This window comes from Anguilla rostrata, chromosome 14 (genome assembly GCF_018555375.3).
Source record: "Anguilla rostrata isolate EN2019 chromosome 14, ASM1855537v3, whole genome shotgun sequence".
Classification (NCBI taxonomy): Eukaryota; Metazoa; Chordata; class Actinopteri; order Anguilliformes; family Anguillidae; genus Anguilla; species Anguilla rostrata.
The window spans coordinates 26,878,144-26,894,013 of NC_057946.1; the positions used below are offsets into that span (position 1 = coordinate 26,878,144).

The 15,870-nt window shown below is 38.1% G+C and overlaps 1 protein-coding gene across 3 annotated transcripts in view; it reads right to left on the minus strand.

Annotated features, from left to right (window-relative positions):
* Positions 1–1,191: 1,191 nt before the first annotated feature.
* Positions 1,192–15,870, minus strand: part of LOC135239386 (ephrin type-A receptor 5) — a 71,869-nt gene continuing 57,190 nt past the window's right edge. For 2 of the 3 annotated variants that reach the window (XM_064308000.1, XM_064307999.1), the window contains exons 12-17: positions 15,444–15,505; positions 14,626–14,835; positions 13,632–13,781; positions 9,760–9,953; positions 9,396–9,551; positions 1,192–8,812 (exon numbers count right to left, since the gene is read on the minus strand). In XM_064308000.1, the coding sequence (XP_064164070.1) occupies positions 8,707–8,812; positions 9,396–9,551; positions 9,760–9,953; positions 13,632–13,781; positions 14,626–14,835; positions 15,444–15,505 (878 nt within the window). In that variant the 3' untranslated portion in view covers positions 1,192–8,706. Of the gene's footprint in view, positions 9,552–9,759; positions 9,954–13,631; positions 13,782–14,625; positions 14,836–15,443; positions 15,506–15,870 lie in introns of all 3 variants that reach the window. The other variant, XM_064308002.1, reaches the window with a different exon arrangement.

Genomic DNA, 15,870 nt, shown 5'->3' on the forward strand with positions numbered 1-15,870 from the left:
CATAGGGAAAAACAGTTTTTTTTTAATTTATTTATTTATTTTTATTTTTAATTTATTTATTCCTGACAATACTGTGCTCAATTTGTTGATAGTCTATGAACAAGGCTGGGTGTCATGGAAAATATTTGCTAAAGTCACAGAGCAGACATCGCAAAGTGGTTGAAAATCATGGAAAACTGAAAAAAGTGACAGACACAAAACATGAATTTATTAAATTAAGTAATAGATCTTATGTTCGGCAGTAGGAAATGATTGAAATAACATACACAACTGTAGCAACAGTAACAAGCTTGAAGTTTAAAGAAATCAGCAGGCAGGCACCACTAGGAACAAATGAATGCAAAATGCATTGATAGGCTAGTGGATCACTTCATTCCGTCATGGAAAGAACATAATTTTTTGCCTATAATTTAACAAAGCATTGTTACAAACAGCATGCTGGAATTGCATTCCTGAAATAATAACAGGGTTACCTTGTGTCCGTTTTTATTTCTTTATAGTTTGTTTTGGCACATGTTGTAGCCTACAATGTAAGGTTTAAGTCTTTGATGGAGTGCCTATTGTCACTGACAATGTTACCCTAACGGAGGAAAGGAGCACTCAGGATCAACACTGTTGACAGGAGCCGTCAAATATCTGATTGTAACAACTGACAAAGACAGCCATCTTGATCCCAGTGTATTCCTGAATGTACAGTATATGCCATAGGCCTACATTGTGCACTTTGTCTCTCTCAGAATTTAGCAGTATGGTTATAATATCCAGGTCTAAAGAAATAGCAGGCTATATCAAGGTGGACAGTTAGCATCCAAAAACTGCCAAAAATCACAGAATGCACTAAAAACGAGAGAAATCGTGGAAATGATAAAAAACAGGGAAAGTCATGGCCAAAATGCCAAAAATCACAGAATCTGTGACACCCGTAACTTCCATAACAAACTCCCAGCCATAAATAAGAGAAGTGATTTGTTATTTCCTAATTTTACCTCAGCAATGGTTTGACAATACACTCCATTAAACATTAATGATCAGTAAACAGTTAGACAAAAGCAAAGTCTGGTCTCATGCAAGAACACAAAATGAAAATAATTTTTGACTGGTCTCCTGAAATAAAGGGCGTCTGCATTAATTTATTATCCAGAATGGAACAGACTTGAAATGTTTCAAATTACCACAGTTCAAAGATGATTGTTTTTAATTTTTATTTTTTTTACAAAAATAAATTTTTTTATCTTACACTACAAAAAACATGTACACAACCAAAATACACATACAGTATCAGGAAGTAGACAAACAAATACAACAGCTATACACTTCTATGCTCTTACAATTTGTCTTATTTTAAGATGCAAAACATTTCAGAAAGAATTGTCGTGGCCTATCAAAAACGAATGTACTTGTCATGGTGTATATAATACAGCGAGTTCAGTTCACCATCAAAAACAATCTCACTTCAGCGTTCTTTAGACTGTTAGCAATCTTTGAAATGAGCACAAATGTAATACACATGTACCCTTTGCTTAACTCTATGGACCGGATCGTATTGGACTCCATGGACCTATGTGAACATTTGTTTCAATTGTCCACTGAAAAAGTAATTCAAGCAAAATAGGTGTTTTGTTCCAAAGAAAAGACAGAGAGGAAAGAGAAAGAGAAGAAGAAGAAAAAAAAAAAACTCCCGCGATTGATATTCCATTCATACATTTCCTAGCACTTGGGTGTGAAAGGGAGAGAATGGTTGGATTGCTTTTATGGGGGTTATGATGTGTTATGGTGCAGCTCAATTCTAATTAGAAATTAAATTCAAATTCTAACGGGAATAATTGGTGGTGCGATTTGTGTCATTAAATCCAGAAGAAAATGACAGTGGGTGATAAGAAAATGAAAGATTCAATGAAGGCAGCAGCAGTATTAGTATAATTCACTGACAGCATTGTTCATATAATACTTATTTGTTTGTGTCAATTGTATTTGTCTTTAAAATGACCAATTCAATATATTATGACCTTGAAGAAAACACAATACAGAGTAGGAATCAAATGCCTTTCATAATATTATCTGTATTTAATCACAAGATAGAAATCAGTTTATCAACACAAAATATAACTAATTAGTAAATAAACTGTAGCTAGTGAGCATCATTTTTGGAAACTGTAAATATACTTCTGCATTTAATCTATATTGGTAACTCAATCAAGTGCACAGTGTTATTGATGACCTACCATGGATGCTATACCAACATCTAACAACCTTGCTATGTTGTAAGGTATTGTAGTGCTGTAGTGAAAATCTATGATGAAAATGCGACTTAGCCAATGCGACCACCTGCCACATGACATGTACCGGTTGTTTGGTTGAACTGGATGCCCTTTAAGTAGCTAAATGCATTTGACTGAATCTAGGAAAATGTCTTCTGCAGAAGAGTGAGGAAACCTAAATGAAAAAAAAGAATAAATATGGATAAAATGACACTTATAATCTTTCTCTAATAGGATTACTTGACAAAAAAAGAAGAAAAGAAATATAAACTAACATTAAACTGAAGGGCTTACCTGTGTGCTTATTCCGAATTTGACATTAATAATTTGCAATAACAATAATACGTTTGCCGATGCAACTTTATATTATTGAGTTCTTAAATGTTACAAGCCAAGTTGCTACACACCTTAACCAGCAGCGTTAAGACTGTGAAAACTAATCCCTACATTTAAACATTCAGGAGGGTCTGACCACCAATGTGCTTCCTATGGATGAGTAATGCTTGTACACTCATCCGAAACCATCACATATCAGATTCCGCTGGGACTCGAGGTAGGGAAAAAAACAGGCAAACCATTCCGAAAACAGTGTAAATAATTAGCATCATTCAGTACTGATTTCCGTACAGATTTACATGCTTTCATGTGTGCATAATGTTACATATATGATGGCTTTTTATACATAAGTATAACAAACATTCAAGGAAAATTCCAGGCTAAAACACTTGTTAGAATTTTCATATTGGTGCTATAAAACGCACCCCAGGTTCTATTGTTCTGTTTTGTGTAGTACTTTCCACAGCTAAACTCAAGTTCTGTAGATGACGTGACATCACACGGTGATATTGCCACAGCATCCACAGGGCAGTTTAATATGACAGTATGTCTTTTACCCACAATAGCACCAACTATAAGGATCAGATATTCGTTTCACAACTTAGGGACAATACCTTGGGTTTTTTTGCCTTGAATCCTCACTAATCAACTTTCTCGAATACTTCTACTAAGACAAATCAATAATTTATCAAGAGGACAAACTGATTTTTGCTGTGTTAGCAGCCTCAATAGCCCAGAATGCAACACTGTAGCTTCACAGGGTGATTGGGGGAGTAGCCACTATCTTTGACATTGCTTCTAGTCTTTTGGCTAACTACTACTAGCTTGCTAGCCATGGCATTTTTTTTGAAGAGATAGAGCTGGAGCCTTATTTGTTTGCAAAGGAGGAGATGAATAAGCACAGCAGGCTGGAGGACAATGTGGGGTGGGAAAAGTAGTTCTGGGTAATGTAGGAAAATTACACACTGGAGCAGATCCAGGAGAAGACTGACAGGATTGGAAGTGAAAAATTGTGAATAGCGATAAAGTAAAATATATTACACAAAAATAATAAACCCTGGAATGAATGCACATCACTGCTACACGTTTAGCCTGGAATTTTCCTTTAACAGTAATCTGTAGCATTTTATTTGATACGGTGCTATTTCCTAAACCAAAACCATGAGAAACCATACACTGCCAGCCTTCATTCCCTTTTCCAGAAACAAATATGACTCTCAATTTTCTTGAAACTTCTTTATTATTTGTATTTTTTGCACCAGGCCAGCAATGTTAACTTTAATTGTTCCAAATGAACAAAAGTAATTTGTTCATCTGGAAAAAAAAAATCAATATGTGATGGTGGGACATGCGATAAGTGATTATTATATACTTTTAGCCAGAGATTAGTCATTTACATACATAAAAAAATGTAACTGTGATTATAAGAAAAGTCTTTGAGGTTTATCGAGATTATTATTCATATTATTGTCTTAATAGGACTCTATGCATTGTAACATTGTAACAAGTGTCTGGAATTCTGAATGAGGATTATGACATGACTTGTCTGTCAATCAGGCAAATTACAAATGTAATAATATCCTGTATAATATGCTTTCATTCAGAATATCCCATAATACCGCATGTTCATTTGGGTTCAGATCTGGTGACTGAAAAGGCCGTGATATATGAATGGCATCAGTATCATGCGCCTCAAGTCACTGGGTGACTGCTTGTGCTCTGTACTTGTGCTCTGTAGCCTGAGGCATTGTTATCATTATCTACAGGAAATGCATGCTCCAACATGGGAAAAAAATGACCGCTCAGTACTATTATCGAATGTACATTGTTTTTATGAATGCACCACAACCAAGCCAGGAAAATGTACTCCACCCCTTTACGGAGCCAAGGGAACCCTCCTGTATCAGAATACCTATGTTTACGTTTATTTCCATTTATCTTTGTTCACAACCGGTACATTCACCAATTATATATTTTCCTCAAATTTATGTGGCAGCTTTGGCTGCAAATATCCGAAGTAACTGCACAACAAGAGCAAAAACTTCCCTGGTTCACAAAGGTGGCTAAAATTAAGCTATATCTGAATGCAAGACTCATTTAGTTAAAATAAAAACTGTTATTTATGCAACTCTTTACTTGGAGTTGCATAAATAGGTCTTAATCACAATTTCTTCCTCTTTTATACATTTTTTGAACGTTTATTTGATGTCTAGTAAACATACATTACTGCATTATCGTAACATTATTGACCTCAAATGACCACACTTAGATAATTTCTTTAATTGAACATTTTCCTGGCTGGGAAATGTACAGTATTAACAGGACACAACAACAATCAACTCACAGTATTAAATCAAACCAACAATTAAACAACCAAATTATTAAATATGAAATAAAATATACAGTAAGTACAACCTGTAAAGTGCAACTTAAAAGGTTTGTGTTATGTAATAGAAATGTAAGTATTTAACAGTTTCTTTTACAAAAGCAGTAGTATTATGTTACTCACCGTGTATGCAAAAGCTTTACTATTCTTTTACTCATGAAGTGTGCTAAAATATCATTTTCTGTGAGGCTATCAAGGAATTTAAAATTCTAAAATAGGATTACGGATAATGCCTTCAAAAGTAATTTGAACCTAAATGAAGGCAGTGATCCTTTTGAAAACTACTGACGTTTTGATTTTCTTCCAGTTTTGAATGGATTTCCCTCCAAATCTTTTTTTTTCTGACTCATTACACATAAAAGCTGAAGAGGGTAATTTGATTAAGTGCAACTTAAATTTCAGACTAATATAAATGAGGCACTTTTAAAAAACTGAGTACATGCTAAAAAAAAAAAGTAATAAATCCTTAAATACCCAATGAATGGAAGTGCACAGTGGCGTCTGAAAATAATTTATGGATAAATTTGTTATCATGAAATAGTCTATGCATGGTGCACATACATATTATGACTTCAGATGATAACAAACGTACAAGTAAATAAGACAAAGGTGAAAGATACAAGCACTTAAGTGCAGATAAGTGTTAAACATGCAGTAAAAGGAACTATGAAGAAACGTCACGGCTCCAATATTTTAACGGCTGAATGTTTCAGATATCAAGACATTACCTTAACTGCTATTTCTGCTGAAATATTTACTGCCTTGGATATTGGCCAACATTGCACCAATAATTGCCATGATATGAGCTTACAAGTAATGTGAAAAAAAAACGTGCATTTATTTGTTAGTCCAAGTTGAGTACTGAAGGATAGAATGCCTGATTGAATTTATCTTAAAGTGTAACGTACTGAACTTCATTTTATAATCTATAGCTGGGATCATAAACATAAGTAGAGGTATATTATTATTATTGTTATTATTATTATTTAGTTTTCCCTGATGATAAAATAAATGCTCTACATACAGATAACTGTTTAGCCATCCCATACTATATAGTTTTATGTCATCAAAATCTGTTGTCAAATAGAAATATTTGTGTGGTGGCAGTACTACAGTACAGATAAATGGATATTTTGAATTATGCTTAAAATAATTCAGCATTTAAATGCATGTTAGATACATCTTGTTACTGAAGTCAGAAATGTGCATATTGATTCACTGTTGTTCATGCAAAAAAAAAAAAAGCTGTTCTGCTCTTTGAAGAAAACATACATTCTGATTCAAAAGTGAATCACTTAATTCAGATAAAAATAAAAAATAAAAAAGACAATTGCTGTCTGAAGATGCCAGTTGAAGTTCAATAAATTATTAAATAATAACAATTCAAGTTTGTCTTGCACAAAAAATTCTAGTAACTATATTGGTACTGTACTTTTCAGTGCAAATTTGTCCTTGTTCTTGTCAACAGTACACCAGTACCCTAACCCTAACAACGTAATCAGTCTAGTAAATTTTTTAGGTGCACATGGTAACAAAACCCACATTTTCAGAGCAATATAATTATTTGACACGTATTTAAGACCAAATACAATACCCTGCTTTGCCAAAATTGGACACCAAAATATCACCTGCAGTTAATAAGCTATACAAAACCTACCCTATCAACAATCTCCAGGTAGTAATTAAAAGAGGAAATTAATTTCAGTTCAATAATGGGGACAATTAATTAAAAATACACATTGATATACTATTGAGAGCTAGCAATTACAACAGTGTGCAAATCATATACACTACAGAACAAATAATTGAATCCTGTTCAAAGCAGAATACCAATCAGAATTTATATATACCAGACTGTAAAATTCTTCATTTTAATCCGAAAAGCTAATTAGGCATCCGTTAACCATCTTGTATGTACACCATAATGTAGTTCAACCACACATTATTCAGTAACCAAGAAATCCCCCTCAAAAACCAGGAGAAAAATGTTCACATAGCAAATTTTACATTATTTACATATAAAATGTTTGATATTGGAGAGGAAGCTAAATAATACATCACACTGTGCCTCTATATACCCATACAGTCATATTTGAGAGGCATTAAAATTCAGAAAATGAGTTTGGCTTCAAAATTTCCACAATGATGCATTGCCTAATAATCAATTAACCGAAGTACAAAAGCAAATGTCACTTTCTTGATGCTTTTCAGAAGTATAATTGGGCCAAGGGACATTTTTCAGCACCTGTAATGGGTACAAATAAATAATAATAATAATTTCAAATTAAAAAAAAAATATTACAATGCCAATTATGATGAAATCTAGGTGCCATGACTACAGTAAAAGAGAGAAGACCAATTGGATTCTAAGGGACATGGCAGGTACACCGGCCAAATTGCATGTGTACCATATTCACTCTTGACTGACCACAGCCAGCAAGGCCACACACCAGCCACCAGCCCACTACATTATATGTGATTTGGGTGTCTCTGATCTGCATTCTCTACATCCCACTTTTCCCCTCCACATCATGCTGTAGAAACAACGGTCTTACCCCCATACAACACACTCACTTCTACAATGCAGTTACATTTATGTGTGACAACACACAGGTGCGTGCAGATTGCAGTTGCTACGCTGTTCTGGGATGGAATAATGTGTGTAAGGGTGTGGCTGACCTATTCACACAATATAAACTCCACAGAGTGCCCTGCATTGGTGTGAGCCATTGACATGATCACGTCATTACTACAGCTACATATGTTTGCTGCACCCATGTGCAGTAGTTCTTACTAAGTGGACTATGATTCTCCAGAGAAACATAAGCACCCTTTTAGTATCCATGATAAGCTGGGTGAAAGCACTGCAAGGAAAATGGACACAGATATATTCACCTGGTTCGCTGAGAAAGGTTTTTCAACCCCTGTGATTTGAATACGGGGTTAGAACTTGGTGCTAATGAAGGGAAATGTGCTGTGCAGGTAGCTCCACCTGCCTGAGAAATTCATCAAAATATATTTTTGTTCTTCTTTTGTAAAGCCACAATAATTTATTGAATGTTTAGTACCTCTCTATGGCTCTCTCTCTCTCTCCCTCACAGACACACACACACACACAAATGGGAAGAACAAATAAAGAGTGTTCTCTTAATTTCTGCTGTTAACAGAAACTGCTTCTTGTCTTATTTTGGTTAAATGTGTGGAAGTGCGCAATGACCTTAACATCCCTGTATACAACAGGACTTGTCGATTGCTTTTGTGATCGTATCTGCTTACATAGAAGTCTTGCAAGCATCTATAACTCAGTAGTTATTTGCTTTAGCTACATGATACAGGGTAGTCTTAAAGTTCACCTCAGTTTTCATTTTAAGTGACCCTTCTACAAAGTTGGGGTTGATCACTAAAAATGGTTGGTGAATGCTTGTCAACAGTACCTGTGACTGAGCTAGGAGATCAGCAAGTGTACATTCGGTCAGGACTGATGAAGTGGCAATACTTTCAGGTCCAGGAGTGTGCCACACTTGTAAAATGGCTACATACTACACACTGCTTGCTCTTCCTGAACGTCAGAAATGTAGGAGGAGTTAGAGACGAACACATAGTCCTTTTTTTCTCCTCGGCACGCATGAAGTCATTTCCCTTTGTTAAATATTCCCGTACAATAAATGCAGTTCATGTTCATAAAAAAAGTGCTGGGTTACTGGTACCGCAGGTCTGACCGCTGGGTCAGATTTGCACTTGACCATTCATCATCTGAACCCGCATCTCCTGGATACTGTTGATGATCTTTTTCTGGTGCCCAGCAAGGGTCACCCCGACCCTCCTCAGATCCCTGCCAAAAAGATTAGTTAAAATATGGTAAACCAACGTGACACTCCATTGAAGACAAAACCTACAAAATATACAATTACGAAGCAGTGACATATTTATTTATTAGTTAGCTATTTAAAAAATGTAATTGTTTCACTGCCTTGAAAACACCACAAGCACAATATGCGGCTTATCACTATTCTGTATTGAAATTAATTTTTGATAACAAATTGGTCACTGTTCAGTTGATTTAATCATTTCCAGATTCACCAGATAAGCTATTTTTTTCTCTCCAAAGGTTGTTTCACCCACAAACTTTTGTTACTTACGAAGTTACTTACATCTGGAGACTTGCCACCACTACTTGGAAAAATGAACAGGATATTTGGTAAATTATCAAATGGGGGATTTCATAAATCACACTAATAAATAAGAAATTCATCTTTTACAAATAATTACCGATATCAAATTCCTTTTAGTCTGAAAGTAGTTCAGTCACTCACACCAACATTGTTTCAGTTAAGGTGGATGTAAACTCCTACCTGATTTTTTGAGGAAACCATACACTGGGGAAGGTTTTTCTGGGGTTAACTAAATAAACTTACTCCGAGGTCATCTGAGTCACCACTTCCAGAGTAGTGTACCCGCTGTCCGCGAACAGCTCTGTGTATCGGCCCATCTTTATGGCTTCCAGCCACTCTCCCACGGATCGGTAGACGGTGCTTTCTATGGCCCCGTACTCCACTAATAAATTGGAGACCCTGCGGGGAAGACATATGCCGGCGATAAAACCGCCGCGTAAATCAAACGACGGCCGCGCGGGAGTTACCACGGCAGTCAAAGACAGACAGGCGAAGCCGCCATTTTGCATTTTGTAGGCCATCAGGTAGGAAATGATATATGTACAGTCCCCAAAGAAGCGCAAAGAGAGTAAAATGAAGAATAAGATAACCCCCGCTCCCCCCTCACCTTTTGGAGGAGTTTATGAGGGTTTTCAAGCTGCTGGGGTTCCGGATGAGCTTGTCGAGCAGGCAGACGATCTCCTCAAACTTGGGCCTGCTGTTGCGGTCCTTCTGCCAGCAGTCGGTCATGAGCTGGTAGAGAGCGGAGGGGCAGTCCATTGGCCCGGGCAGGCGGTAGCTGTCCTCCACCGCCTTGATCACCTGAGGAGACGTTACGTCACGGTCAGCGCGAGGGGCACCATGACACACTCGCTTTCAGGTTTATGTTCTGTCGCTCTGGATAAAAGCGTCTGCCAAATGCCTGTAATGTAATGTAGTGTATGTTTATTTTCTGCCTGGGCGACACAAACATTGAAAAAGGCTTATCCTTCAGTATTTTAGCTGCTTAATATATCTGTAGTGTAGTATAATTGGTAAGGAGCTGGTCTTGTAACCTAAAGGCTTGATTCCCGGGTTGTACACTGCTGTTGTACCCTTGAGCAAAGTACTTAACCTGAATTGCTTCAGTGTATATCTAGCTGTATAAACCGATGCAATATGAATGCTACTGCACAGTATGTAAAGCGTTGTGTAAGTTGCTCTGGATAAGAGCGTCTGCTAAATGCCTGTAATGTAATGTTAATTCGCCACTAGTGCAGGAGGGAACTGGGGGGACATACACATAGTAACATAACCCAGCATTTCAGAACAAATTTCTGTGCATAAACGTAACAGTTTCCTAGTGCTATGCCGCAATTTGTAAAAAATAATAATAAATAAATAAAAATAGACCAAAAATAGACATAAAATGAGTATTCTGTCAGTCGGAGCTGCAACAGGTCCACATTGGGTCCACACTGAATTCCCTTCAGATTTAGATTCATTCCATGCTAACGATGCAAGTGCTCTGGCTGAGCCAGGCCGGCGAGCGCGGCACACGCATCACTCACGCGCAGCCGCGAGGCGCGTAGCGTTGCCGCGGCGCTAAGGGGTGAAATCATTACGGTTTTTTTACGAATCTGAAAGGGATTAAGAGAGTTCTGGCGGCAGAACGAGGAGAAGAAGAAGAAGGGGGAAATGAGTTCATTCATTTCGCACTGATACAGGTAAGCGCTTTTTCACACAGAGAGTTATTAATGCGTACGCCAGCTAGCTATGGGGCTCTACACATAAGCAGGGAACTGGGGAGTGTTAAGAATCAGTGGTGGCAAACATAAGACTGATAAAAGTGAAAAATAGTCTCAAGTGTGCAAAAAACTTTTGCTACAGAGTGGTGGCAAATTTGTCTAAGCGGCAGCAAAGTATAACAGTAATATTTTTTAAAAATATGTTTTTCAGATAGAAGAATACACCAACCTAGACATTTAGGAGATAGTATAAGACTGGTTAATTAAAAGGGTTAAAATTTAAATGGTTAATCATATGTGTATTTACTTAAAATATGTAACGTTTAATCAAAATGTGCCAATATAGCCAAAAACAGTATTATTAGTTAGTTTCTAAAAATGTGAACTAGCCCTTTAAGTGCTCTTTATGTTTATGCACATTGGCCCATTTTTGACCTTTGCTGGATGCACACATGATGGTTTTGAGCCCTGATTGGCTGAACGGCCTCATTTTCATCATCGATTATTTAATGTTGCCATGAGCACAATGCGTATCTGCATGCGTTCGTTCCTTTATTCCCTTTTGAACCCCATTTGAGAAAAAAATAACAATAAAATCCAGGAACAAATAACTCTCAGTAAATCACAAAGGAAAGACTGTGGTTCATATACCAAAGACATCTGAAAAAAAAATCCTCTTGAAAGCTTTAAATAAAATATCAAACACTTCTCCTTTCCCGTGTGTACCAGAAAAAAAGATTAATGATGCAGTGGAATTAATGATCAGAGGCTTAGATAAAGCCATCATATGCTGGGAATTCAGAAATAAGGGAAAAAAGAGGTCAACCAGTTTGATTGTAAAAAAACACAGCTGGAATTTACACCTCACCCAGAGAGACAAATTAGGCAAGTAAAGACAAATGTGAAAGGGTACGACAGGCAGGGACACACAGCAGTGCTACACCAGACTACACTGAAGAATGATCCGGAATCAACCTCATTGGCCTCCCAACCGCAGCTGGGAACATTTCATCTGAAATGAAGCCCGATGGACCACAGAGCCATTTTGAAAAGATGTATGTTGGGGAAAAACACACAAATAAAACAAAAAAAAACTGTCACACCACAGGTCAGTCAGTGGGCAGCAGTGTAGTATAACGGGTAGGGAACTGGTCTCGTACCCTAAAGGTCACAGGTTCGACTCCCAGGTTGGACACTGCCATTGTATCCTTGAGCAAGGTACTTAACCTGCATTGCTTTAGTATATATCCAGCTGTTTAAATGGATACAATGTAAATGCTATGCGTAGAAGTTGTGTAAGTCGCTCTGGATAAGAGCGTCTGCTAAATGCCCGTAACGTGACGTAATGTAAGGTCAGTTAAAAGAGCAGAGCCGCGCTCATATGAATATCGCCGCATTTTCGCTACCGCACGCTCACAGTTACTGGGTAGCGACTGGGCTCAGCACACTGAAAACAAGCATGGCCTCTGCCACGCACCCGCTCTTCACACAACAGCTGCAGCGGAGACAAGCCATATATTTTCACCAATTAAACGGGGGGATAATAAAACGGGGACAGATTGGGAATTTAACAGGGAGCCTTCCATTCACCACAAGTGTGTTTAACAACCGCGGTAAATAAGGACCTTGTTTTTGAGCCTGATCAGAAAGACGGCTTTCGTAGCAGCACAGTGCCACCATGACTGCGTTGGGGTCTAGTCTTTCTTCCCCACTGTGGCCCACCAGCACCCCAACATCTAGTGGCAACCTAGTTTTCCCATTTGAGCGCTAACTGAGCCTAACTTTATATAAGATTCAATATTTTAATGATAATAATTACCACATTATATTAATATCATAATAATTAGAAAAAAGGTATAATTACATTTGTAATGTAGTTCATGATATAAAATGAACTATAAACATAAATAACCCTCCCCCCACCAAAAAAAAAAAAACCCAAACTAGTCTTTTTCCAGACAGATGCATTATTTTGTGTTTCTGTATTGTTCTGTCTCTAAAAAGGATGAAGGAGATCCCAGAAAGAAAAGCCTGACACATAAGTGATAGCTGACTCAATATAATCTATTTCTATATCTGCACCGGTTTCCTGATTGTGTGCACAACAACGCATTCGTTTTACTGCAGTGTCTGGACTTGGACAATGTGCAAATCCATATCCGTCTCTGGCCTAGTCAAAATCTGCATTCTCTAAGAGTCCCGTGTGCTTTGATTCCTCTTTTCACATGCCCAGACCCTGTGACCCACCCACTGGGTCTCCTTCCAAAAGAATCAGACGGTTTCTTCACTCCTTTTTTACATCAGGGTCTCGAGGCAGTCCCACAAATCCCCACTGGCCGTGTTCGATAATGCCAATACGGCGAAAGAAAGTGTCTCATCCCTCATTTCTATTAATAGAGAACAGCCACTTCTCTCGATTATTCCCCCTCCCGGCAATCCGGATCTCACTAAATGGTTACAGACTTCAAAGGCGAGGCTCAAAGAGACACGGCCTGTTCAATGACGTGTTCGGTCGTGGAACCTGCGTCAGCTGCTCTAAGAGCAATCAGGGTGCGAACGCCCTTTACAAGCATGCGTACAGGACAAAGCCAAACGTCACAAACAAAGCCAAGGCATAACGCCCCATTGCATCGGAAACATGATTCAAACAGCGTAAAATGTAACAGAAAAACTCTCCGGTTTGCTAACGATGAATACATCGTGAAAAGAAAAACGTTAGCCTTGCTAACGACGGACGGGAACGCGATAACCTGCGAAATCCCGGGCTACTTACGTCCTGATTGCTCATTTCCCAGTACGGCCTCTCGCCGTACGACATCACTTCCCACATGACGATGCCGTAGCTCCACACATCGCTGGCGGACGTGAACTTCCGGAAGGAGATGGCCTCGGGCGCGGTCCACCTGATCGGGATCTTCCCCCCCTTCGTCGTTCCATATAATAACAATAAAAAAACGTATTTAAAAATGAAAACAGAATCAAGAATTATTACAGTTAAATATGCCTTCCCTTTGTTCTCACTGCCTGGTGGCTGCCATCGGAAAAGGGGGGTCTGTATTGAAGTGGGTGTGAGTGACAGGAAACGTCATATCCGAGGATAAAGGTTCTGGCAGCGGCGCGGCTAATTGGATATCCCGGAGTTTCTGCTTTCGCAGACTGACAGCGCTAGCATTACCTCGTAGAGCCACATCTTAATTTGCGAGCTCGGGAGCCGAGACTGGGAGATAACTAGGGCAAGGCGGCTCGCTGTCAGCTTATACTGTATCTGGCTGAGGTGTTGATGTGGAAGTGTGGATGAAGCAAAAATAATCAGGTGATAATCACAGTTTTTTTTTTTTTTTAAACCCAACAGTATAATTATCTTCTCTTTTGAGGTTTCCGACGAAAATTTCACATTGCGTCAATTAATACCACTCTGTCAGGTTTCTTCACTCCAGATATCAACTGAATATTGATATTCGGTTTCAGAGCGAACATAGTATAAATAGCCTGCTTAGATTCTGAGTAAATGTATGCGCTTATAAACACTCCCATTAATCCTTTCAGGGCCTCCTATCAGCAAAACAAACAAGCTGCAAGGGACATGAGAAAGATCTAGAGAACAAAATGTGCAATGCGGTCCCTGCTGCCTGCATTGTGACAAAGCAATTACAAGGCGGTGCAGGTAACAGGGGTTTTAGAACAGGAGACACAGTGGCCGCCTAATGGATAATAGAGATGGATCAGGAGGTCACCAACAGGTCATCAATCTAATCTAACAAACATACCCTTGTAGTATAGGCGGCCTCCGGGTCATCCTCCAGGACTCTGGACAGGCCAAAGTCCGACACCTTGCAAACCAGGTTGCTGTTGACCAAAATGTTTCGGGCGGCGAGGTCGCGGTGCACGTAGCCCATGTCTGAGAGGTAGCGCATTCCAGAGGCGATGCCCCTCAACATGCCCACCAGCTGGATCACCGTGAACTGCCCGTCATTCTTCTGCAGGGGAAAAAAAAACCACCGCTCGCTCTTTTCTATGTGGTTTCCTAATTTACTTTTTACTCGTGGTTATGCTATCCGGGGTTTCCTCACAAATCCTGAATAGTGTGCTTTTTAAATTTCTCTTAATATTAAATAAATAAATTAATAAGAAAAATATAAAATAAATATGATATAAAATGGCATATAGGATTACATAGGTACATAAAACTAAGAGATTAAAATATCTCTACAGAAATAAATTCAGTTAGCCTAGCTATTTGTGTTGCAAATTATTATAAAGTGGTTTGAACTATTCTGAAGGAGCTTGTGAGCTAACTGGGAAGAAGCGAATACATAAAGTACAGTGGATATGTACATAAAGTACGTAAATGATATTAATATTAATAAACCATGTTTGATTAAAAAACCCTATATAAGCCAGTTCTGATGCCAGGGGGGAAATTCAGTTGCTTGACTGAGCCATAGATCAGAATCATATTGTTGGAAAAATAATCCCAGCAACAAATATGACTCTTGCTCTCTCATTCTTGTTGTCTGAGAACCAAGGTCTATAGCCATTTTACTGTGATTTCAGATTTTACAATACACCTTTAAATAAATCGTACCTTCAAAAACGTGTCAAGAGATCCATTTTCCATATATTCTGTTATTATCATCACAGGTTTACCTGGAGGGATTAAAAAAACATGGTTTTGTGTGCTATCTTTTTCAAACATTTTCATCTGGAATATCAGCTTTACATCATTTGCTCTTAATTATCACTCACAAGCTTGAATATGCATCATAGTCACAGAAGCGTCACAAATGGTTTTCAAAGCTGATTTTTCACTTGTTTGCCACATGCTATAAGACTTAATTAACACAGTGATCTCCAATGGTTTTTTTCTCACTTCTGAAAGCTCTAAATAACCATGTAATTGTGTTATAAATCAAATCTTATTATTTGGAGAATATATCAATGATTGCAATAAATCAATGTGATATACAAGAAAAAGATGACATCATTATATTATGATATTCACAGCAATCTAA